The sequence below is a fragment of the Acanthaster planci genome, linkage group LG14 (assembly GCF_054643075.1).
Source record: "Acanthaster planci isolate LZ-2023a linkage group LG14, COTS_SCS, whole genome shotgun sequence".
Lineage (NCBI taxonomy): Eukaryota > Metazoa > Echinodermata > Asteroidea > Valvatida > Acanthasteridae > Acanthaster > Acanthaster planci.
In genome coordinates, this window is record NC_141790.1 from 2,355,181 (window position 1) to 2,379,773 (window position 24,593).

A 24,593-nucleotide genomic window follows, 5' to 3' on the forward strand; every position below is an offset into this window, starting at 1 on the left:
TAGTTTTACACAAAGATATATTAATTTTATTCCATACATGGAGGTACTGACAAATTATACACACTTTCTTTCACAAAAAAAGTCTGTTTTCACAGTTACATGTACCATAAAATAAATTTACAGTAAGTTTGTGGACTGCATGTAGAGTACTGAAGTGTGACGTCACTGTGAACCAGAAAGTGCAGTGCAAACGAATGGAGTACGCGTGTGTGTTGGTTCACACACTGGTTCTCGCGCTAATGCCTTTTACACACTAACTGTGCACGTGACGTATTCACTTTGGTACTCTGTACATGAAGTATGCACGTGGCAGCACCATCATGCTCTACATGTTAGTCAAACTATCTGTGTCAATTGCGTTATTCTTCTAAAATCATTTCGTTTCTACAGTAGGTTTTCACAATATTCAAACACAAACCAAAAACAAATACTGACACTAATACAATGAAATCATAACTATGTGACAAAATGTCAGAATTGTACCAACTGGAGCTACTAGAATAGAGCCGATCTGAACCGATTCATTTTGACTTTTGTAATTCCAGCATGTACAGAGGCACCACAACTTGACAAGTACAAACAACTCACTTTTTTCACACTCACAATGTCACAAATGTAAAGAAATAAAACCTTTTGAATGTTATATTGACCTTGTCTTTATCAACTGATGCACTAAAGGAAACAACATCGCTCATTTTTTTATTGGGTATTCATTGGGGTTTTTTAATCTGCTGCGCGCCTCCTTTTTTTAAAGATCACACAAGAATGCATTTCAGTACATTTTTTGAGAAATGTTTTATAAATCCTCTGTTTATGCTCCTTTTAAAACATCTTTACACAACCCAATAACTTTTCTTTAGTTTGTATCGCCTGGTGCAAAACACTTCAGTCATGTACTCTGAGAAATTTCTTCAGCTGGCAACTTTCTTTGCTTTTTGGCCCCAGTTTTACATACTCTGTTTTTCTTGTTTGTATTTTAATATAGACAGTGAGCCCACTAATTTATTTACATACTTATAATAAACAAAATATACAAAGTTTCAAATATACACTTGTACAAAGCACACACATATATTTTTGGTTGATTTTTCCAACGGATGGCATGTTTGCATTGGTCACTCCTTTCTTCAAAGACTGGTCCCTTTTCTCTGAATGCATTTTAAATCTGTGGCAGTACCAGACAATGGCTTTCCATGCAGTGAGCAGAGAGTCACAATGCATGACTAATTGCAGTAAACTCATGAAAATTGATGTCAAATATTAAGTTTACTGTAGTGTGCATGTAAAAGCTGAGCAGATCACATTTATTCTGTTACAAAAAATACTTTAGTACACTTTGTCTCGTATGAAATTTCAAATGCAAACAAGATATCTTGTACAGAATGTGCACACTGCAATGTCAGCGCAATTATGAATATTCATCACCTGCACGTATACATGCACTCTGTGCATAGATCTCCTTTCCTGCATGGACTCACCTGATCTGGCCCACCGAGAGGGCGTGGCTGGTGCGCGTCTTGCCGCCTTTGACCGATTTTTGCTTGCTGTCGACGCTGGTGAAACAGGACCATCGTCGCAGAGTCTCATCCGCAGCAGCTGACATGACCATGGTTTGGTCGGGCGACAAGCACATGGACAGGATGCGATTGGTGTGACCTGGAAATGCAAATGCACAATTCTAACTGATGGTTTTTCCCCCACAAGTGAACTCAAATCCAGTGTTGCATTCGAGTCCTTCACAAGTCCAGTCACAAGTCCCTTCACAAAGCTAACCATAAGTAACAGGGCGAACAATGACAAAAGAATGCTTTTGTCACAGCTCATCTGAAAAGCTTGTGAGTGAACTTGTGAACTTACAGGCACTTGTGATGGGCTCGAATACAACATTGCTCACATGTATGTACCGGTGTGTGTACATGTAGTCTTGTCACTCAGATATGTGTTGAAGTTGATTTGTCATAAGGAAAATCTCCTCATCTCTCAGGGATCCAAGAATGCCATTTCCCTGAAATAGACCCAAGGTGGAGTTAGGCATGTTAGGAGGGTAAGCCATTTTATCTCCAGGATAGGCTCAAGTAAACCTAAGGTGCATTCATTGGAACTACATTACAACAGCAAAGAGTAGCCTGTGATACAACCCCATGTTTCTTTTGGCAGTGGTTTATAATTATACCATATCCAATTCTTGAGTCTACAGCTACGGTAAGGTCCTTTGCAGTTGGAAATGCATGTATGTGTTTAGGCATAGTTCTGGAAGTAAGTTCTGGATGTGACCATTCAGTGGTTTTGGGACAGCAACTGGATCCTACCTTTGAGGTCAGCAATGCGTTGCATCATGGGATACTTCCAGATACTGAGCTGGTACTGGGCAAAGCCGTGGCTGGATATCAACTCCTTGTGTGCGGCAGACCACAGGATGGAACTTACCTGAGAATATACACAGATATAGGAATCCTCTCAAACTGTCAAATATTTACACGAACCCATTGCTCAAGTTTCATTTTTCAACTATTGATGAGTGTTTGGTCCTGTGTGAAGCCTCGTTCATACTTGGTTCAAACTCTGAGGTCAGATCAAACATTTGAGCCGCAATGTTGAAGCGTTGAAAACATATCAACTTAAGTGAATTTCAGTGCCAATTTCTCAATGTTGAATGTGCTTCGCTTTTGTTTCCACCTGAAGGATAAATCGGCCTTAGGCTAGAGGTTGCAGACAGGCTCCACCTTCTGGATGGTTTGAGTTACAGGTTTGCATGGCCAACTACGTTTAGTGCACTCCATGAACAATGTGAAACAAGTCATTTTACATCCACTTGGCTGCTTCATTTATAATCTTCTGGAAGACGTGAAAAGTCCACGTATAATTCCTCTCTGTGAATCTGTCTGATTCATGTACTCTTACCGCAAAGCTCAATCTAGTCCCAGATTGGACACTGTAGATTCAAATGTATACCAGCATTCAAGTCAAGTTTGGGTTGTCTGATTCCGTCAGCACACCAATAAGCCATTTGCGAGTTAATTATGAATAAAATCTGGTACACCAAGTTATCTGATTGCACATAAACATAACAATTTGAATTACCCAGACTAAAGACACTGTTACAGTGGAATGCCACCATAATGAACAAGGTGGGGTGCATGCTAAATGTTTGGTGCAGCAGTCGTTTGGTATAGCGAAATTAACTGCCGAACGTTTTGTTGGCATGTTGAATAGGGCCTTCTCTTGTCTAATTGAAGTGCACCCTCTTGATGATTCGCTGGTTTTGTAATGTTTTACCATTGCATTCACAGTTGAGGTTTCTAGAAATGTATCTGTTAATTATTTTTGTTTTTTATTAAACCTTGAGTTACAAAATTGATGTTTAGTTTATCCCGAAAGTCGTGTAGCTACTGCTCAGGATCGATCTCTGAAGCATGCTGTAGCCAATCTCGGTTTTTTGTAACTACATAGTGTTCAGTAGGTTTTGTGCACAAAATATTGGGAGCCAAGGACAGTGTTCGGTACAGCCGAATGTTCAGTATAGCGACGTTCCACTGTACTACACCTGATTCGAGGCAAGCTTTTGCACAGCAACCACAATCTCTGGAATAGACTGGTTCCTTTGTGCCCTTCTTATCCAATGAGCAGTGTACATGTATTGTTGCAAGGCTTCTTTTATGTAACTAAGCTTGCCCTGAATCACGAGGTATAGGAATTGTGGCATTAGCATGGAGAATTCAAATTGTTTTGTTCACGTGGATTAAAAGAACTCAGTGTACCAGATTTTATTCAAATGTAACTCGCAAAAGGCTTATTGCTAAAATCTGAGTTTAAATCTGGCAAAAAGTCCCATTCTACAGGTAGGTTTGCCTTTTGGTAAATGTCAAGGTGAGGAAAGAAATAAGTAGAGAGATGTATATGTTCACAGATCTTTGCCATTTGCAATGTAATTCTGGATAGCTGCAAATGATCCTCTGTGATTTTCAAATATTTTCAATTTGTTGTGAGCCCAGAATGGCTAAAATGCACTGTTCTCTCAGTCTTTGAAAATACGAGAACAATTGGCCTTAGGACGGACAGCCTAATTCTTGTTGATGACACGTTGCAATGACAGGCAACATTCATATGTGAGGTGCAAAACTTTACAAACAGTTCAAACGCATACATGGGATATGAGGGTATTTCTCACTTTGTTTTGTGACCGCACACGTTATCTGCCACTTATTTGTGGTGCATCTGATGGTGTTGATGTCATTTAATACCTGTGATCCCGTGTCCACGCTGTTCAGACAGAGGCCGGTGTTGCAGTTCCAGAAGCGGATGGTGCGATCGGCCGTTCCTCCACCACTGGCTAGGATGCTCGGTTGCCATGGGCACCAGGCGAGAGCCTGCCATGAAATGTCCAAACAGCAGTCACTGCTTTTTCATTTTACATACATTTCAAACATGATATGTTTAAATAATGTCGGCTTTTGTTTGGTGTAACATGGATTGTTAAGGGCTGCTGTGTGGTTATTCACCAGCTGTAGCCTGCATTTTCGTTTGCATATTCAGCGGGCTTTGAATAGTCAAGGATGGAAAAAAAAATTATAACAGTCAAAAAACAGTATAATTGGCCCCTTTTTATAGCACTCTATATCAATGGGACATGCTCACAAATATACTACTAGTATTGCTAACTTAAACGTGGTATATGACGCAAAGCACAGTAAAAAGGACCCAGTCAAGTTGGTAGTGTTTTCCCAACGGTTATCAATTTCTTGAATGTTTCAATACCCAAAAGCATTTGATACATGAATTGGATGTAGTTTGAGTGAAACAACAGAGCACTTTATGTCCCCATAAGCTTTGTATGGAAAACAACACCACCAAATAACGAAGACGATCATTGCCGTCTATAAGCAGTGAAAATATATGGAGGTTGTCAACAAAGTCATTCACCTTTACTGCAGCCTGATGCTGTGTTAGGGAATATAAGGGGGCTGTTCCTGTTCCAGCCGCGGAGGCCCACACGTTAACCTGGTTGTCGTTCCCCCCACTGGCGAGGTATTTGCCGTCGGGGCTCCACTTGAGGCCGCAGACCTCCTGGGTGTGGCAGTCAAGGGTTGCGACATGGTGGTCCGCCACTCGCACGTCATGGTGATGGATCTTGCCCGTGCGCGACCCACTGAGCAGAGGGACAAAAATTTCAATTGGTAGCCTCGAAAATGCCATCTTGGGTAAATTTCTGTTGCTTACAAAATTTGGTGCCATCAGCAGCCAAATTCACAAAATGTGGCGTAACTTTGAACCAAGCGTAGGCCTTGTGCCACAAATTTATGCCGCAGCTCTACAATATGCTTACGTTCGATTTCATGAAAAGCTGTGAAGATGCACCACGTTTTAAAAATATTAAATTTCTTGGACGAGGACAAAAAAGGCTTTTATGAAGGCTGTTCGTATCCAATATAACAGCAGTCATCAAACAGTCGTTGAATCACATCTGCATGCCATTTTGAAAAAGTTTTCCTCTTTTCTTTGTCAGAACCAGACAAGTTTTGCAGTTTTCTTACAGCAAAACAAGTTTATTATTACCTTCTAGAACAAAGTTGTTGTTTCTCGTGTAATCCGTAAGTTCAGCAATGATGAGGCTTAATTGGACCCAATAAGCAAGTCAAATTGTTCATTTGCACTTCGTTTGGCGCAACTTACCCCACCTAAATGACTAAAAAGGTGCGCCTTAATTTGTTGCATAAGTCACAGACTTGTGCAGTGTGTAGTTTTCATGAAATTGGTCTTAATTTGTTGCTCAACTTATGCAATAAAATATGGTGTAAGTGGAGTTATGCCATTGTGTAAAGTTTCGTGAAATCGACAGCAGGGGGCATGTTTTTGTGACCTCTTACCAAAGATATGTTTGTAAAATGCATGCAATATTGCAGGAACATATGTTGAAGGCAGAATGAAACGGTGCAGAACCAGAAAAAATTACATTATCTGAAAGATATAGAATACAAGCCGGCAGACGACAGCGTCCATATTAGGTGCATGTAAAAACCTCTTGCTTATTCTGCTGGAACATTTTCAAAGTAACTGGAAGTATCAATAGAAATTTAGTCAGTTACAGTGAATAATATCTTACAACCAGCCTCATGGAAAAAGACAATGCATGTATATCAATATGAATAATTCTAGAAAAAAGATTAACTGTACAGATTATACACTGTAACTAATCTGTGTACCTTGTGAGGATGAATTCATTCCATGACAATGAACCTACACGTGCAGCGTGGCCGTCCATGGTGCGAAGGCATTTCGATTTCTCAACATCCCACAACTACACAAAGAAATTGCAGTAAAGCTAAATGAATTCCCAAAACACATGGGAGAGGTCGGCAAATAATAACAAAAGCTCATTTGCGCAAAATGCAGATTCAAGTCTCGTGCATCAACCAGCATATACTTATCCTGCCGACATTGTCAAACACGCCTTCTTTTCACACTATTGACCCCCATAGACACTATTAACTGTTCAGATCATGCACCCTGAATTGCTGTAAGTGAAGTTTTACTACATGTATATCACAAGTACCTCTGAATGTAGAACTGTAAATGTGACCCACTCTGTGCAAATGAGTCTTGAGCCACCTTTTGAGTTTTCATGTGTATTGGAAAGAAAAAAATTGAGCTTTTTGTTTTGATGCATCACTCAGTTTTACTCCAAAGTGGCTCTGGTGACTTAAGACTCGTTTGCACAGAGTGGGTCATGAATACGACAGAAAAGAAAGGGAAGAAACTTTTTTAAAGCACCATTTGACAACGAACTCATGCACTTCCTCAAGCTGATGTTACTAGTCCAGACGCTGTAGAAAATTGTCAGCAACTGGACTAGAACCAACATATCGTATTGAGGTGCAGGCAATTTTTGCTTGTTTTATTTCCCCTAGAGCAGCTTTTTACTGTAGCTATGCCAAAAAATGTTGTACTCCCCTCTCAGATGGGTTCAGTCAGACCCTGCAAAGATTTTGGGTCCATTTTGATTCGTTATCGTGCAAAAAAATTACGATATCAAAGAGAAAAAAGGGAGGGGAAATGAAAAAGGGAGATGTCGGGGATGAAAATCACCAATTTACTTGAAAAAAACTTAAAATTAGTCCTTTCCAGCTGTTAACTGATTTTATTTTTAATGATTATTAAGATGAACAAAGAAATTGACTGAAGCAAGATTTTAACCTGCGACATCTGGAACACTGTACCAGTGCTCTACCAACTGAGCTATCCAGCCCAATGTTGGTGGCTGTTCCAGAAAGCCATTAAACCTGAAACACCATGTAGCCGGGGATCACACCCCAATGACACGATACAACCTGGGACGCGGTGAACAGGGATCACTCAAAGAGGCTTTTTGAACATATTTTATGGAAAAAGCTATAAAGGGAAACTGACTAGGTGCTTATAAATGATTATAAAGATGAACAAAGAAATTGACTGTAGTGGGATTTGAACCTGCAACCCCTGGAACACTACCAGTGCTTTACCAACTTAGCTATCCAGCCCTATATTGTTGGCTCTTCCCATTTGCCAATATCTCTGTTTGTTCTTCTTTTTAGCCAAGTGCTTTAGCCCCTTGAAACTGTTTCCTGGGAAAAAAGTGGTTTGCCTCTCCCCCTGAAAAATCAAGCAACGCCCATGTTAACCAAGTGCCTCATCACAGGCCAACAAGTACCTGGACTTGTCCCTGTGCGTTCCCCGTTGCCAGGACATTGCCCTCCTTGATCCAGGAGACACTACAGAGGTAGTCCTCAGGGTCATCCAGCTTCAGGAGGTGCTCGACGGTCCCGCTGGAGGCAATCCACAGATATAGATCGTCGTGGAGTGCCACAGCTAAGAGATTCCTGGAACCCCAGTCCACCAGGTTTAAGTCTGTGTAGGGATCGGCAAGGAGAATTTCAAACTTCATATTACTAAAAAGCCTAGAGTTAAGACATTACAGCAACTTTTGATTATTCGGGTAACTTTTATGGCAATGTGAAGACTTTACAGTAGAACACAAACTCGCACTGAAGCATTCCGTTCAACAAATTCCTGTAATGGGTGCTTCATACACAAAGGGATCGTTTCATTCATGGATATCAAATATATCAAATTATATCAAATGAAAATTGTTGAGCAAATGTTAATTACACACTTTACAAGTTAATGTGTATGTTGTGAAGGGAATTGAAAGGTTTGAAAAACTCCTCCACCACAAACAGATATAATCTGTTTTCTAGTCCCCCCGAAATGAGTTCCACATTCTTACAGAAGTCGTTTCTCAGCCCGGGCGCATCCAGGACATTGTCGGCAGTCTTCGGGATGTAGCGTCCTGCTTTGGCCTTTGTCGTGCTGTCGCACTTGGAGCTACTGTACAACACCTTCAGGTTGTTGTAGTAACCTGAGTGGACAGACAGATAAGCTGGAACAAGTTTAAACACAGTCTAGTCAACACAACAGACTGTCAAGAGGGGATTCATTTTGACGTTTAACCAACCAGACACTGCACCCACCAGTGGTGAAACTAAGAGGGGGGCAAACCCATTGAAAAAGGTGGCCATTTCCCTCCCATACTTTCTAGCAAGCCATTGGAGGTATTGAACAAGATTGACACCCCCACCAGAAATATCTTGGACCTACTCCTGTTCTGGCTCCCTCCCAACTTTCACAACCATTCCAGCCCTACTGACTGTAAGCAGTTTCCCAGTCTGTGTTGAGGCATTCTACTTAGATGCTGCAAGTACGTTGCAGAGCCATGTTGCATTTGGGATTTGCTCAAACTTTACGAGGAACTATAATTATACTTGACATGCACTTCAAAGGCCAGACGGCATTCCTTGGCCCATACGTGATACTTTTTAGCCTGAAATTTTCACTGAAGCATATAATGAATAGATCCGAAAAAGGTACAGAGGTCAACCCGTGTATGCAAAAAACGATGCCAGGATTGATTTTGATTTTATTTTCAATGGTTGTTAGAATATTTAAGTAAAATGCTTCTATTGGGATTTACTTGACTTGTGGGTCACAATGACAGCATTGCCAGTGGTTTTGGAGACAGCTGGTGACAAATTCACAAGTTGCATCACAGTGATAAGCCAGCCTCTAGATTATTCAAGTCTATTTGGTTTAAATATAAACATTTCTGCAAAACTGAAGTCCTTACTTCATGCAAACTTGCTGGGGTGAACACAGAACATGTGGCAGCTTCCTGAGAGGCCTATTTCATAGAGCTGCTTAAGCACAAAATATGCTTAAGCACAAGAAAACCTTACTTGATAAATCAGGTAACCAGCCAAAACTCCATGTGATGTATATTGTTTAGGGATTGTATTTAGCTATTTTCTGGTTAGCATGACAATCAGATAGAGTTTGAGCTGGTAACCTTTGTTTATTATGCAAAGTTTTTACCCACTTAAGCAAATTTTGTGCTTAAGCAGCTCTATGAAATTGGCCCCATCTGTCTATGTTAGACACTCTAACATAATGAGAAAAACCTACAATTTATCATTACTTATTTACCTTGAAGTTTGATTCCAACAAGCCAAAGAAAAAAAATACTTGACTTCTCCCATCCAAACAAATGAAAGCACTATGGGTGACACAAGCTCACCCTTATTTAGACCCAGCTTAGTCTACGCAATGTTCATGCAACCTACTTGTGAGGACCTGTTTTGTTCTCGGTTCCACACAAGACATGCCGATTCTCACCCTCTTGGGCCTTGGGCGGTTTCTGCTTGAGTGTCAGGATCTTGGCATTCTCCGTCTGTTTGCCGCTCAGCATCTCCGAGAGGGTGCTGCTGTAGGCCCTCCCCTTCACATCCTCTCCTTCCTCTGGCTCGTCGTCGTTGTTGATTCGGAAGTTGCTGAAGTCCAGATCCATCAGGGCACGGTTTGGGATGAACCTGGGTTTGGATCAATCAACAAGTGTCTGTGTAAATTAGAGGATTGCAGCCCTAAAGAATGGGATCCATTTTCAACTTCTCCCCTTTTGTGTCAAAGAAAAAGCCGCAAGGGTCTGAATTCCTAATTTCAAGAAAATACCGAAAAGCAGCCACAACCCAACTACAAAACTGGCAGATCTTTTTTTTTCAGGAAAATACTTGCCATGCAAACGCCATATAAGGCGAAGCATAACCATTTTGGGGTTTTAAGCTCTTGAAGAACACAAAAGTAACCTGCAAATAAGAAACTGCATAAGTAGATAATTCTATTAATCTTTTAAAATTATCAAAACTTTTCTTTACTAAATGAGTACATATTGCAGCCCAGCTGAATTGTCCTTCATGTCTGTCTTCTTTGACAGAAAATTGTGCCTGAAAAAATTGTGTCCTGGGAAAAAAATATTAGTGTTTCACTTGTACATCTAGTGCATTCATTATTTCACTGAGGAAAACTCTTGGTGCACAAGAGTGTAGCCTAAATATCCCACTACCTATCTCCCTGGTTGCTGGGTGGCAGAGTAGCTGATGCGGGGCGCTTGCCAGTAGGGGTCTTGCTCTGCTTCTTGCCGGGGGTCTTGCTGGGGGTCTTGCTGGGGGTCTTGGCTGGGGTTTTGGCCCCCCGGAGGGAGGAATCCATTAGCGGGGTGCACTTGGGGGTTTTGGAGCGCGAGAAGCTCATGGGCGCTGGAGATGTCGGTGACCAACAACAGGAGTCTGAAAACATAATTGAGAGGGAAATAAGACACCGTCTGTGGGAACTGAGGGTGGCTAATGCGCCAATAAATCTCACAAATTTAAGCTAAAATTCGCTGCCAACCTTGCATGTGTGTGACGCTTCATGCTGAATGAGAATGCATATTGGTTAATTAAGCAATCCACAATGCATTTTTTCTCAAAGCTGGACAAGATTCTGTGAAAGGGACCAGCCCATTCAAGCACCCTGTACAGACGGTATGATCACCTGAATCACTGTTGACAGTGTTGTATAGTAGTGCTGTAGTTGAGATCATCATAAGACCTGATGCAAGACCAGGCACAAGACCAGTCAAACAACTAAAACAGCAATGCCGAATGAATGCTTTTGTTGCAGATGTGAGTAGCTTGTAACTTGAATCTGGAGGTCTTGCATTGATCTTGTGATGGTCTAACTGGCCCTTAAATGAAAATGATCTCGAGGGGTCTTGACTACAGCACTGATGGTAGCCCCTACTCTACATACCTTTGCGTTCCATGGCCTTTCGCTGCCAGCGGGGCACCGGTGCCCGCACCATGGGACCGTCTAGACGCACCAGCTCACTCACACTTGCCTCAAACTGGAAATGTGCCATCTTTACTGAGTACTTGCAGCTAGGAAAAAAAAAGAGCAACAACTTCTGAAACACTCCATTCCTTAAAAAAATAATGTTGGTCAGAGGAGGGGAAACTATATAGAGTGAGAAATATTTTTAACAGATTACAGGGGAACACTCATCAGTTTAAACAGTTACTGCAGATAGAATTTATTTGACACAATTTCTAATTGATGATTTTGAATCATTTTCAAAATGCCAAACGGGAAAACAGTTTGTTGAAAAATAGCAGGGTGTGAATTGAGTTGCCAATGCATGCTTATAAATCTAAGCCTACTTTAAACCATAAACAAGAAGGAAAATCACAAACCATTTTGGGTACACACATTAATTTGTTGAAAGTGTGCTGCCTTATGGAATTTTCGAATTCTGCCTGAATTGCTGGGCCGGAGTACTTATTATGGAAAAAATTTTGCATCCTGACTCCACTTCAGCAGTTGTGTACAAAGTCAACGGGGAGTGAAGAGAATTTTCAAAGTATTTCCCAACAACATCGGTAAATGTTTCTCAATCCAGAATTCATGTCTTGGTGAGAAAAGTAGAGTCAGGATGCAACATTTTTTTCCTTATGACGTCTGAAATTTCAGTTTTACACATGTTCTCTAAGAATGAGGAATAGTGGAATGAAACCAGGAAAATTTTTAAAAGGTTTGCACTCGAATAATTTTATGGGGACTCCACAAATTGCAATACTGCTCAGTTTCTGCTGCTTTCACAGGTTTGCAAATAGCGTATGCCCGAGGCTATGGGGATGGCTAGCCCAGGTTGGACGTTGTCTTCATTACGACTGACGTAGTATGGTCAGGGAGTCCACCTGGGCTAGGGAAGGCCGGCTTGGCATTGAAAGTTGCCTTACAACTTAATAATTGTGTCGAGTCTTTCTGGTGTTAGTGATTGTAGGAAAGCTTGAAGAGCATTTTGGATTACAAAATTTTTTTAATCATGGAGGGGAATAAAACACTCTTAACATATCTCACAACTTATTTTGCACTGCACGTGTTCTAGTTGGGTTTCTCGGTTCAGTGTCTCCATTTTACATGCAGCCTATGCGGTATCGTCTGGGAACCCGTTTAACACGTTTTCCTATTTCGAATTGAATTTCCGCGCGGTTTGATCACTACATTTGATTTTCGAATACATACAGCTGACCTCGATCGCAGCCTTTTCCGTGACTGCTGGTGTTAAGCTTTTTAAAACGCACAATAAAAACAAATTCACACATATAGTGATTGTTATACTGTAAAAACTGACATTAAGTTTACAAAATTTGACTCATTAATTAACGCGACTTACCATCAAGCGCTGGAATACATTACAAGTTCGCCCTCTTGTGTTAGCGCTTTTTTGTCAGCTGCCGGTTAGCTGCATGAGTGTTATTTCCCGACTTCTTTCCGCAAGTTGTCCACACATCTCACTAAGAAGTCTGTCTGAACTGAATATTACAGTCAAAACACAACATGCCGGCAGGGCATGTTGCGATCGATTTTCTGTGACGTAAGTTAATATGCAGCGGTAAACCCTGTCACTCAGTGGCACATCTGTTCCCGGCAGTTAAGTTGAATTTGTACTGTCTGGTCACAGCCACAGATGTTCTGTCCATGAAGCCTGCGTATCAGCTGGAACTCGGACAGGTAATTTGTATTGCATTACTTTCATTACTAGTAAGCCCAAATTGATTTCTACCAAGGCACCATGCTTCCACTGGCAATGTAGCATAGCATATCACAATGTGTCATCATCAGTCAGGCCATGTTCAGGCACATACCGGCAGTGTCTGTTTGTGTTTGTGTTTGTGTTTCTGTTGCCGGCGCCGGCCCAGTGCTTTGGATTATTCATGCACTCCATCTGTCATGCTGGTAGACATGGATTATACATGTACATGATATGCAGATCAGTAATCGGGGCAAGATTTAAGTTAATTTAGTAATTAATTTAACCCTAACGCTAGGCCTAAACAGTCCTCAGTCCTCCGATTTCAATATGATTTTGCATACACCCAAATGAATGGTAATGACCACCTGTGCGTGGGTGGCTGTTGTGTGTATTAATGTGTTAGGCTATCTTAGTGCACATTATTTGACATTTTGTAAATTGTATTGGGTGCAGTTGGTTTATCTGCTCATTTTTTGCACAGTTGATCTTATTTATTGTATTACTTGTCTATAATTCTGACATCGGCCAATCACCTTTCCTCTCTGATTCACTGTTGTGGTATTGTTAAGTTCAAAAAGGAAACTACAGTTTGAGATCGCTTACAGGATTGGCCAGTTTAGCCAAACACATTTAGTTTTGGGCATACACTGACTGATGCAAGTTATTGTTGTGGTCAGCATGACGTCACATCAGCCTGAGTATAACACTAGAGCTGCCCTCTGTGGCAAATGGGGCAAAATCCCTTTGCTTTGTCCACATTGCATGCAGTTCCCCGTTGTCTGACGGCGGTCCTAAAATTTTGATTAGGAAAGCGGGCTATTTGGTCATCAGTTTACATACATCATAGCCTTTCCATGCACACTTTGTTCATGATGTCCATCCAGGATGGCTCCCATCAAGGACCTGGAAGGTGTCTGGGGCAAGCCAACCTCAACCCTGGACTGGTGTGAAGCCAACTATGTTGTGACCCCGTACATTGCAGAATTCTGTAAGTCCTCTTCCACCCTACTGCTAGAAACCAGAAGCATGGATATTGCCATGATTTTTTTCTATGGGAAGGGGGGAAGGAGGAGGGGTGAAATGAATGATTAATGGCAGGAGAGGGTCAATTTGAGGGGGGGTTCAAGCTAATTTGTGCTGTACGTCCCATTTATTTCTCCTTTGTTGCCTCAATTTTGCCTTTTTTATTTTCCAGTTCTTTTCAGGGATGCCTTAAATTGCACCATTGGGCACCTGTGTGCCTTCTTTCACTCTTCCTTTTTATGAGGTCGTAACGCCACATGGATTTTTTTAATCTGGCCTTGTTAGATTAATTAGTTCACCCATAGGTTCACCTTACAACTGCTTTTTCAATTAAATCTTCCCCCAGAAGCCATCCCAACAGATCCATATCTACATGTACATTGTAAGTGCAGCCTGTTTTTTTTTTTGAGATGGGATGGCAGCTTGCATCATTTGAATCACCGAAATATCGAAGGATCATTCATCCACATGTGTGCCTATGGTATCTTTGCACATACCATTCCTCTTATCATCAACTTACCTGACATGTTTTCAATTCTCTAATCTATATGTGGGTGGAATTTTTCTTCAGTCCTCAAAAAGTCTACATCTGTGCCTGAATGCAAGTCCATCTTTTTTTTTTTTTTGCCCCTCCAGCCTGTCTTCCCTCCCCCCAAATTTCTAAACCCCAAAAGAAATTTCTTGAAGTGGGTTTTTGAAGTATCCAGGGAGGTTAATAGCAAGTGGCCTTTTTGCCAACATGCAACAGATTTGGGAGTGGATAGATTCAATCATCATTTTTCACACGTGTTACTCCTTTTCCCCAGGGAACACTGTGAGCAGCCTGGCGCTTATCTTTATTCCTATCCTGGATTTGGTTTACACGAAGTTGACCGCACCAAAACGGATCCATATTGAGCGGCGCAACTACATGGCATGTCTGGCCTTTGTCTGTGAGTCGGCCACTTTTTCCCTAAAGAGTCAATGACTTAAAATTTTACTTAGGAATGTTCCTCTTAAAAGTGACAAAAGTATTTGACATCTCTTTTTGTTTGCCCTCACTGAAACGTTCACTTTCATAAATGTTTTCTGTGGTTTTCATGACAAATGAGGGCGCTGTTACCGAGAGGTCATTAGAAGGCACTGTTAGTTTTGCAGGGCTTCATTTTAAAGGAGCGCGATAGCGCTCGCACTCCTCCGCGCTTCTTAATGTTTTCCAAGGAGAGCAAAAAAAAGCGCTCCTTAAAAATTTAAGGAGTGCATGGTTTTTTCAAACCAGCAGATGTTGATTTATGACAAGCCCCTTGAATCTCGTTGGGTCGACAGTAGCAAACAAGTCAAAAAATTGAATGTATTAAAACACAAGGGCTGGTGATCAAAGTCTTTGAGTTGTGCGCACGTGTTTTATGAATCCCGCACCGCAACACACAAACGTGATAGCGCATGTGGGCAGGCCTAGTGCATGTGGGCGAGCCTATGGAATTCCATGGACGCAAGTGGCCGTGCCCGGTTGACCTCTCTCCCAGAACGGGTCATTGTGAGTGCAGGAAGAGATGATGAATACAATCTGCAGTGGACGTGCAATACGTTTTAAAATACCAAAAAGAAAGGATGCACATGCGCAGTAAATTCAGAGCCCCTGTAGCGGCGAAATGGATTGTCGGGCGAGCGAGGAGACTAGTCAAGTTATGCGCTTGTCAATTGTAATCCCGGCCCTGGGGGACCCGGGACTAGCGGGGATTAGCGGGGCAGATAAAACAGGGCCATCATGATAGTCCCGGCCAAGTCCCTGTAATTTGCCTGGCCAGAGCGGGGCACCTTTTTTTGTATACCCCGGCTGGGCGTTCAAGTTGTGACCAATCCCCACACCATCCCTGCCCCATCATGCGGGGTTTTGTCGCAACAGCCGTACAACTGAAAATAAATAACTAATAACTTTCATTAATTTCTAAAAGTCCCCTACTCTTCTGGGTCATTGCTAAGATGACATCGAGTCGGTCGCCGTAAGTGCGGGTAAAATGCCTCCGAAATAAAGCAAAGCAAGGGGCAGCTGCTATAATTAACCCAAACTTTGGCGAAACATTCGTCCGCATATTTAAAGCGCTGGAATCAGGGGGCTGACGACCCAAATGGCTACAATCTTTCTTTGCGGACGTCTCAGAAATAATTATGGAAATTCATCCAATAGCAAAATCTGTTACGCGCTGTGTGGAGACCAATTGACCAATTGAAACACTCGTTATGTACATGTGGCCATGGCCAGTGCCAGCACATGAGACAATTAACAATTACCACAACACTTCATTCGTTTATTGAAGATTGATCTAGAAGATAACCAATGATCTGAAATGTGTTGCCAAAACAGACACGTGACCAGTACTACTTGGTTGAAAGATTAAATTACACACGTTTTAATCATTTAGCAGTCCATACAAAGTGGCGACAATATTTGTAAAAAAAGAAAGGTCTGTATGTATTTTGCACGCACTGATCCCAAAATGAGGCGTCATCTTTGTCAGGTTTTCATCTGTCAGGGTTGGGGAAACACTGTGTATTTCATATCGAAGCTCAGTGCTGTAGACGGTTTAACAAATTGTACAACCCCTGCCAAGTCCCTGCTATCGTCCCGGGTCAGCGAGGCAGCCATTGTACAACCCCGGGCAAGTCCCCGCTATCGTCCCGGCTGGTGGGGCACTTTTTTTGGGACATCCCCGGGTACATCCCCGCTACATTTTCGAAAGTCCCGGGTCCCCCAGGGCCGGGATTACAATTGACAGGTGCATTAACTCATTGAACTCAGTAAAAGAAGTTAAATTGTGTTAATTTTATTCAGTATGTTTACATTAACTTGGTTTTTTTTAGTGAGAGCAAATCGTTCCCCTTAATTCACTTTGTTGATTTAAGGAGAGCAATTTTTAATTGCTCTCCTTAAATCAACAAAGTGAATTAATTAATTATTTTTTAGCTCTCCTCGTATTTATTAAAATGAAGCCCTGGTTTTGGAGCTTTTTTGTTCAGATTAAGAACCCCAAATTCACTCATTGATACTGTTTGTGTGGCTTTCTTTAGCACAGAAAGGTTTAGTCATTTAGTGCAGAAAGACTGTTACCCCAAAGAAACAAGTTTCCATGTCGGTTATCCAAACCTTTGACTGTGCAAAACAGATGAAAACCAAACCTGAATGTGTTCTTCTTTGTTTTCAGCGGTCGGTCTTGGGTCCTGGTTCTTTCATATGTCACTGCTGTATGAAACACAGGTAGGAAAATGCCAAATTTTGAAACAATCCTTCTGTCGCAGCTGTGTCCCAAGATACGTGCATTTTGGAGGGGCAGGAACGATGGTTACATGTATTTCAAAACAAAGACCAGGGGCATCTAGGCAATCATCTCAGGTGCCTCTGTGAAGTTCCTGCCCTGCTGTGGGTTATGCCACATTCAAAGGAATTTGGTCCTTGCTTAGAAATCCCATACAGTGTGAGGATTTGCATTGAATTTGAGTGGGATGTACATGTACTGGTTGATTTAAAATTTTTATCACTTTTCTTTAATCCATTCCTTATCAGTGAATGTACCAAACTACTCCTCACAACATGCCTGTAGGTTCTTGGTAGCAGAGATGCCTTGGGTGACGATTTTATACTGAAAATCTTAAGAATTATGTACAACCAGATGACTTATAATTCACTATTCACATGTATGTAGTACCTGAGGGCCCATTGCAATGTAAATGTAGTAAATACACCTGCATGTGTATATTCCATTTAGTCTCATTTTCATTTTTCTTTGTTTGCCACTTTTAAGGGCATCTTGCTTCATTGGTGCCCCTCTGTCTTTTTGCTAGTGTAACTTTGCATATTCGTGAGTTAAAGTGTGATGTCATTCCAGGTAGTAACCAAAGTGTTAAAGCTACTTGAGTGCCCAACTTTGCCAGAATACTCGATATTTTGCTGTCTTCCAGTGAACAATTTTCTTGTCGAACAGTTTTGTGTTCAAATGTTGATCGTAAAAGTCTCCAACTGGACGGTGTCTACCTCGAATGATGTCACTTCAACAGAACCCTCATTTACCACGACAAATACTTAGTACATGTACATAAAAGTTTTTTATGCTTCATCAAGTGCACTTTTCAATACGATCAACCAAAAAGGGATGTCAAATAATTGTCATTCATTTCAGATGATTAGAAAGTTGTGCAAAATGTTTCCCCAAGTAAAATTCCTGTCAGGGGCCCTTTGGGGAGTGAAGCCCTAGATGAGGGCCTAGAGTTTTATTTTTGATAGAAAAAAATTCAAAACTGTTTTTTTTTCCTTTTTCAGCTTTTGGATGAGATCCCAATGATTTGGGGTACTTGTGTCCTTGTGTATTTATTGTAAGTACACATTGTGCACCTTTACTGGCGTGAATAATGACTAATCTCCTCTATTTTCCCCACTAAAAATATCCTTCTAGGCGTGGTAGCTTGTCTCCTCAATTTTCCCCTCGGAAAATGTGCTCTTAGCATTGATGGTTTGTCTCCCAAGTACTCCTTCTAGAAAATACCTTCCTTGGTGTGATGATTAGTCTCCTCTATTTTCGTTCTAAAAATATCCTCTGAGCCGTGACGGTGAGTCTTCTCTATTTTCCCTGCCAGAAGAAAATCTTAGCCGTGATGGTTGGTCTCCTCAATTGTTCTTTCTGAAAACAATATCTTCCTAGACATAATGATTTGTGTGTATTAAAGACCACAAAGCAAACATTCTATCAGCAAAAACAAATCCTCCTGACAGGCCTCTCAGCCTCAAATGGGTTCACTCTCCTATTAAACCACATCCTATATACCCTTTTGTGCTGGGATAGACAATGTCTTACTAACTTATCATCTGATGGTCGAAAAGTTTTAGTCTGCATTAATAGTTTACAACGTTTGGCATATTGGGAGGTACATGTACGTGTATGTCCTTGGCTGTGTAGGGCCTTATGAGCACTCTTAACACCGGGGGCGTAAATGGCCAAGACAACAGTGCCATCTCATACATGTATGTACCCCCACTACTTTAACATGTGAACAGCTTCCTTGGTTTCTCAAGGACCAGAACTCACACACTCCAGGCCGTCATTTCTTGGGCAAGCTAACCACTGTTTCCATGGAAAGGGAAAACATCCAAGCTCTTGGCGATGCACATCAGTAAAACATTTTCCGCGGAGTTGGGCCCCTTGTCATCGCCAATTCACTGGACCCACACTGTATAGTATTGTACTACATTGGCATTGTATTTCTCAATCTGAAAGTCCTTTTTTCCCCCTTTCATTGCCAGCTTTGAGAATAATTCCAAGCCCAACAGCCGCAACTATGTCCTAGTGGTGTTCCTCGTTCTGTATGCCACGCTGATCACCGGTATCTACGTCCTAGTCATCAACCCAGTTTTCCATCAGGTATGGATACTGTCTGAAAAAATTTGTTTTTGAATAATAAGTTTTTGGCTTGTAAGGTTGAGTCAACTCAATTCTTGTTTGAATATTCAAGCTCCCATTCAATCCAGTATGCAAATACAACTCACGATTGGTTTATTTGCATGTTTAATTAAACATTAAAGTTCTGAAATTTTAATTGCTTGTTATTTATTCCTAAATGACATCTTTAGAATGTCGCTCTCCTAAGACACAGGTCTCTACGGTCTTTCCTTAAGTTCTGTAGCACGAATTGGTTTTCACTTGGAAGTCGAATATGGAATAAAACATGCACAAAGTATGTGGGCTTTGGAGCACTGAAAAACAAAATAACGTAAAACAAAATCAAAAATGAAAGAACAAGTACAGGCTTTCTGTTATGCTTAACAATTGATCTTGCCCGCTATGCATGAATCTGTACCTTCAAGTGGTGTGCGAACACTACGCGACATTGTTTTCTTGTAAAAGCAAGCCCCCTGTTTTGCATAAGGGAAGCCATAGTCATCAGCAGCCTTGAGCCTTCCCGCGGTCCTTGCTTGACCTGAATGAAAGGATACCTGGCTGTGAAAGCCTTGATTCTGTTGTGTATCTCTCAAGTGCATCCCAGCTTTGACCCATTTTGATCCATTGTACAGGTGGCTTTCACACTGTTGGTATTAGCAGCCCTGGTGAGAGGCGGATACTGTTTCTTCTATCTGTAAGTTACTTTACTCCACTTGCAAATTTAGGTAGTTTTGAAATCCTGAGTAATTTGCAGTCTGATATCTCTATCTCATTCAACATTTCAAGTTTTCTCTCTAGTCTCTTCCATTCTTTTCCCTATTAAATTTTCGACCTCCCCCACTAAAGCTCCGCCCCAAAATTTAAAAATCCTACCTGTCATTTTGCATTTATTTTACATCTTTTCAAAACCCAGGAGCCTGTTGAGGAGCCTGATATTTAAATCTCATATCCTTCTGTCTGGGCTCTAAAACAGTATTGGTAGAGAAGATCGCATGTACATGTATGCTTTAGAGTCGCTTGCCTTACATGTACATGTATTTCCTCCGTGGAAACTGCTCATTGTTTCTGTTTCTGTTATGGTCTGCATTCACAAATATCCCTCTGGAAAACTGGGAAGCTTTCTCATTAGCGGCCACTTCCCTGGTGTGCAGTGGTGATACCTGCATGTCATTAACAGAAAATTGTACATATTGTATTGCATGTAAAACCCCACATTTTTTCATATATTTGTCTGACGCCTTAAAGACGTGTGATAAAATGCATGCGAACCATGAAAAAAGGCACGATCCTTCTTTCATGAGAAATACATGTAATGTTTTCCAGATAGTAATTTATAACGTCCTGTGTGGGCCATCAGAATTCGCCAATTACAGTCTTTCTTTGCTGCCCATAAAGACCTTAATGTGGTCCCACAACAGCAATGCTTGTTCACACGTGAAGAGCTGTCAACACTGTAGTAATTTTCACTCCACTCTTAGGCCATGTCTTGGTTACTTGGCCTTGGCTTGAAATTGTGCAGTGGTTTTGGCTGCAAGCATGCCCCTTAGAATTGTGTTTACTTTAAGTCATATCCGAGTAATTTGGACACAGCTGTAAAGGCTAATTCGGTGACTAAAATTAGAAGCCATGACTGCAGCGGGGAACCATGATTGTTGGTTACATATGCCTCTTCCACAAATCGGGTATTACAACTTGCAAAAACACTCACCGAATATTCAAGAATATACATGTAGACATGAACATGTGGTGTCACTGACATAATAGCATTTTTATAGACAGTTTGGGTGACCATGGTAACACCATCACTGGTTACTTGCCGTCGCCCCCTCTAATGGCGGTAAGCATGGCGACAGTTTTTGTGCGAAACCACTGCTCCGTGACAGTCACTCCATACAAACTCCAACACAGTGCTTACTGCCATTCAGTGGGGTGTCTGAACAGTGAAAAACCAGTGGATTTGTGTGTACATGTTGTATATTAGAATATACAATGTACCTTCTCCAACCTTTATATACAAATTGCCATTACCTTGCCTGACTAACGTTTTTCTTTTTGTCTCCTTTGATTGTGTTTGTTTTACGTGGACAGAAAGATGGAATGTTCCCCAGCACTGTTCTTGTTATCAGTGCTTCTGTTTGTCTCGGGGGGTGTCCTGTGGTTGCTTGATAATGGCCTTTGCATGCACCTCAGGTACGTGAATCAAATTGAGCATGTACATACATTAGAACTCACTGATGTTTAAATGGAAAATTCAGCCTGAATTTGTGTTGAAAAAATAACTGTAGTTTTTCTCAGGGAATCTGTGCACTAAGCAGAAAGTTGCTTAAAAACCATGAGTCAGTGAGATATTTTGACAGTGCTTGTCCAAAATCAGCCCGGGCCCCCCTTGTTTCCGACTGACCTTGCTCTTTGAAATACTGAACTTGCTCAATTGGCATTGCAACTGTGACCAAGTTTGATTCAGTGACTGCCAATTGTAAGATGAGTTTTGCCAGGTACCCAGGATAAATTTATGCACAGTTTACTGGGCAAAATTGAACTTTTGGTTGACAAACGGGCACTGTTCAGACTTAACTCATGAATCAAATGCAGTCAAACTTCCCTGTCGGAATTTGGCTTTAAAACACATTTTATACTCGGCCGATCTTTCCCAAGAGAGGGATTTCACATTAGCGCCGTCTGCGCATATCTGCATCGAAACCGAGGCTCTCTGTGTTGAACTTCCTCGCGTGCGCCCGCTGAGTCCACACAGTACATGGAGTATCGGGTTCGTAAGTGTGATGCCACTTCAGTTTAAACCACGCCCACTGCATAAGAGACACGACCATCGCACATGCGTTAGTTCGCGGTGAATTGCCGTTATTTTTCCTTTTGATTTTACGTGTCAAGTCATCCTGAAAGACTCTTCCACCAAAATTCTCAGCCTGAAAAGTCTGAATTTAACATACCTTTATGTATTTTGTGTCTTGACTCCTTACTTTCAATCGTCTGATCGTATTAAGAATTGAAGCTGACACGTACAGCCTCGTTTTCAAACGTGGAAGTGTGCAGATCGACACTAAAAGCGTCGTATTGGGATCCCTCTAGTGTATCTCTGTGGATTGCAGTTCCCAGAAGTTGGATTTGCCACTCAGCGCTTGAGTAATTAAAGACAGAAATATCTGATCCATGCCCATCCATGGTTGGCATTTGTGGATTGCATTTTAACAAAGACAAGATGTATGTTTGCACGCGGAAACATGTTGTTTGTACTGACTCTTCCTTGGTGAATGTATACACATAGAGACTTGGTAGCAAACTCAATTAAATGCCGTTAGTGTAGTGGGACTGTGCTTTTACAGTTGGTGTGTAATTGATGGCTCTTCATGAACCAATTTCAGTATTTACATTTTATCAGAAGAGGATTTCAAGAACGTGCAATATGCAACCATGTGAGTGTGGTATATACCACTTTACAGTCATGATCTGTGTTCCGGTGTTGTAGTCAAGACCATCACAAGATCAGACACAAGATTAGTCACAAGACCAGTCACAAGTGACAGGATGAACATGCAGTGACAAAGGAATGTTTTTCCGCTATTCATCTGAAGATAGCTTGCGACTTGAATTCAGACTGGAGGTCGTGATTGTGTTGATCTTATGATGGTCTTGTACGATCACATGATGACCTTAAGAGGTCTGAACTACAACACACTGCTGTGTTTGGATTGATCTATGGAGAGTATATCGGTGCTTTTATCCTTTTTTATCTTTCCTGTCCCTGACAGGCATGCTCGTTCATTGGTTCCCACCCCGCTGGATGTTGGGTTACAACTCCATGCCTGGTGGCATGTCCTTGCCGGGCTGGGTGCCCACTGCCAGTTCATGTTCAGGTGAACATTTTAGCAGAAAACTTACCGTAATTTTTGGAATATAAGCCGCGGCTTATATATTGATTCTCATGCTGAAAAATGTCTCTGCGGCTTATACGGCAAACTTTGAAGGATAAAATCAGTAACAAAAGCCGCGGCCTGACCACGCGTATACCACGTGCAAGTAGCACAGTCATGTTTTCATTGGTTGCCGTTTAAATCTGAACACTCCAACCATGGAGAATAAATAAAATTTGAGTTGTTTGGATTCTGAGTTATTGACGGTATTCCCAAGTCGTGGAGTCACAAAACATACATGAAATGTGTACGAAATCTACTGTGACCACATTTGTTGGTGATTATTTTCCCGTTTTAATTCATTCTCATGGTGTATTTTTTGCAGACAAATAATAATTTTTTCATTGTTGTAACATAAACATTTCTTTCTACCGTAAAATACAAATCACCCGCTTCAGTGGTGTACCTTTCTAGTCTGAGGCAGATCTTTCGTCTTTAAATCTGCATATTTGACTTGCGCAGCTGTGGATTCTCGCATGCACACCTGGTGAACAGCAAATATAGCAACTAACATGAGATAATGAATTTACCAGTGAGAGTTCAGCTCATAATGTGTATGAGGCATGGAAGTCATTCCAGTGCTAAATATTGAGAGTGTAACTTGATCATTTACATGTAATAGTATTATTTATACTCCTGCAGTTATCATTCACGTCTGCGTTACTTGAAACACCGTACTACTGAATGGGTAGGTGTTTGTTGCCATTGGCTATTGTTGTATTTTCAAATTCCATATTTTGTGTCTCAAAGTTTTTAAAAGGTAATGAGAATGCATGGTATCAGACTTCTGTAGTGAAACTAGGGCTGTTTAAACATGTACTCACTGTCTCTGTCTCAGGCTTCGTGTAGGAAATCAATCCCTGATTGCGGGCCTGAAGCATTTAACTGACTTAAATTGGAGTACAGTAATGTTTTGCTCTTTTGCATCTTATTTGATGTTTTGTGGCACTATGAGACTTTTGTGCTTACAACCTCAAAGTCAGGAAGTGAAAAAAAACAGTTGAAGCCTGTACAAGTACCTAGCTTCAAGCAAACTTGTATTCTCAATTCTGATTGGTCGATCCATGACGGAGCCCAAGTCGAGTATTGGGAAACAAGAAGATAGCCATGTTTCATTTGGAAATTTGGGAAAAGACAGTAAATTTATGTATTTCTCAGTAAAATGTTTGGATCTCTAAAATAAGTTTTGGAAATTGTGGTCTTTGAAAAAGGTAAAAATTTGACAGCCTTATCCTTCAGCTCATGGGAAACTACAAACTGATTTTTGCATTTTTCAGAATCTATACCTTTTGGACC

General features: G+C 41.2%; 2 protein-coding genes across 4 annotated transcripts in view; one reads left to right on the top strand and one right to left on the bottom strand.

The window, feature by feature from the left end:
• Nucleotides 1–12,710, bottom strand: LOC110985998 (cell division cycle protein 20 homolog). Its single transcript, XM_022247561.2, has 11 exons — nucleotides 12,578–12,710; nucleotides 11,155–11,282; nucleotides 10,427–10,649; nucleotides 9,703–9,896; nucleotides 8,261–8,392; nucleotides 7,685–7,881; nucleotides 6,201–6,295; nucleotides 4,921–5,146; nucleotides 4,242–4,367; nucleotides 2,310–2,427; nucleotides 1–1,656 (listed from the first exon to the last, which is right to left on the bottom strand). The coding sequence occupies exons 2-11, from the start codon at nucleotides 11,261–11,263 to the stop codon at nucleotides 1,475–1,477; spliced, it is 1,602 nt and encodes a 533-aa protein (XP_022103253.1). The 5' UTR covers nucleotides 11,264–11,282; nucleotides 12,578–12,710; the 3' UTR covers nucleotides 1–1,474.
• LOC110986000 (alkaline ceramidase 3-like) overlaps nucleotides 12,694–24,593 on the top strand; it is a 16,365-nt gene continuing 4,465 nt past the window's right edge. The window contains exons 1-10 of one of the 3 annotated variants that reach the window (XM_022247564.2): nucleotides 12,694–12,915; nucleotides 13,822–13,925; nucleotides 14,767–14,892; nucleotides 17,143–17,195; nucleotides 18,255–18,307; nucleotides 19,233–19,350; nucleotides 20,001–20,062; nucleotides 21,457–21,558; nucleotides 23,136–23,240; nucleotides 23,940–23,985. In XM_022247564.2, the coding sequence (XP_022103256.1) occupies nucleotides 13,823–13,925; nucleotides 14,767–14,892; nucleotides 17,143–17,195; nucleotides 18,255–18,307; nucleotides 19,233–19,350; nucleotides 20,001–20,062; nucleotides 21,457–21,558; nucleotides 23,136–23,240; nucleotides 23,940–23,985 (768 nt within the window). In that variant the 5' untranslated portion in view covers nucleotides 12,694–12,915; nucleotide 13,822. Of the gene's footprint in view, nucleotides 12,916–12,952; nucleotides 13,160–13,821; nucleotides 13,926–14,766; nucleotides 14,893–17,142; nucleotides 17,196–18,254; nucleotides 18,308–19,232; nucleotides 19,351–20,000; nucleotides 20,063–21,456; nucleotides 21,559–23,135; nucleotides 23,241–23,939; nucleotides 23,986–24,593 lie in introns of those variants that run through there. The other 2 variants (XM_087145634.1, XM_087145635.1) reach the window with 2 other exon arrangements.

What these genes read in the sequence shown, in the direction of transcription:
- LOC110985998 (XM_022247561.2), bottom strand. Translation starts at nt 11,263, where the DNA reads ATGGCACATTTCCAGTTTGAGGCAAGTGTGAGTGAGCTGGTGCGTCTA. An exon ending in ACCGCCCAAGGCCCAAGAGG is followed by an intron (nt 8,393 to 9,702) that starts GTGAGAATCGGC and finishes CTGTCCACTCAG; the next exon opens with GTTACTACAACAACCTGAAG. An exon ending in AGCATCAGGCTGCAGTAAAG is followed by an intron (nt 4,368 to 4,920) that starts GTGAATGACTTT and finishes ATTTCATGGCAG; the next exon opens with GCTCTCGCCTGGTGCCCATG.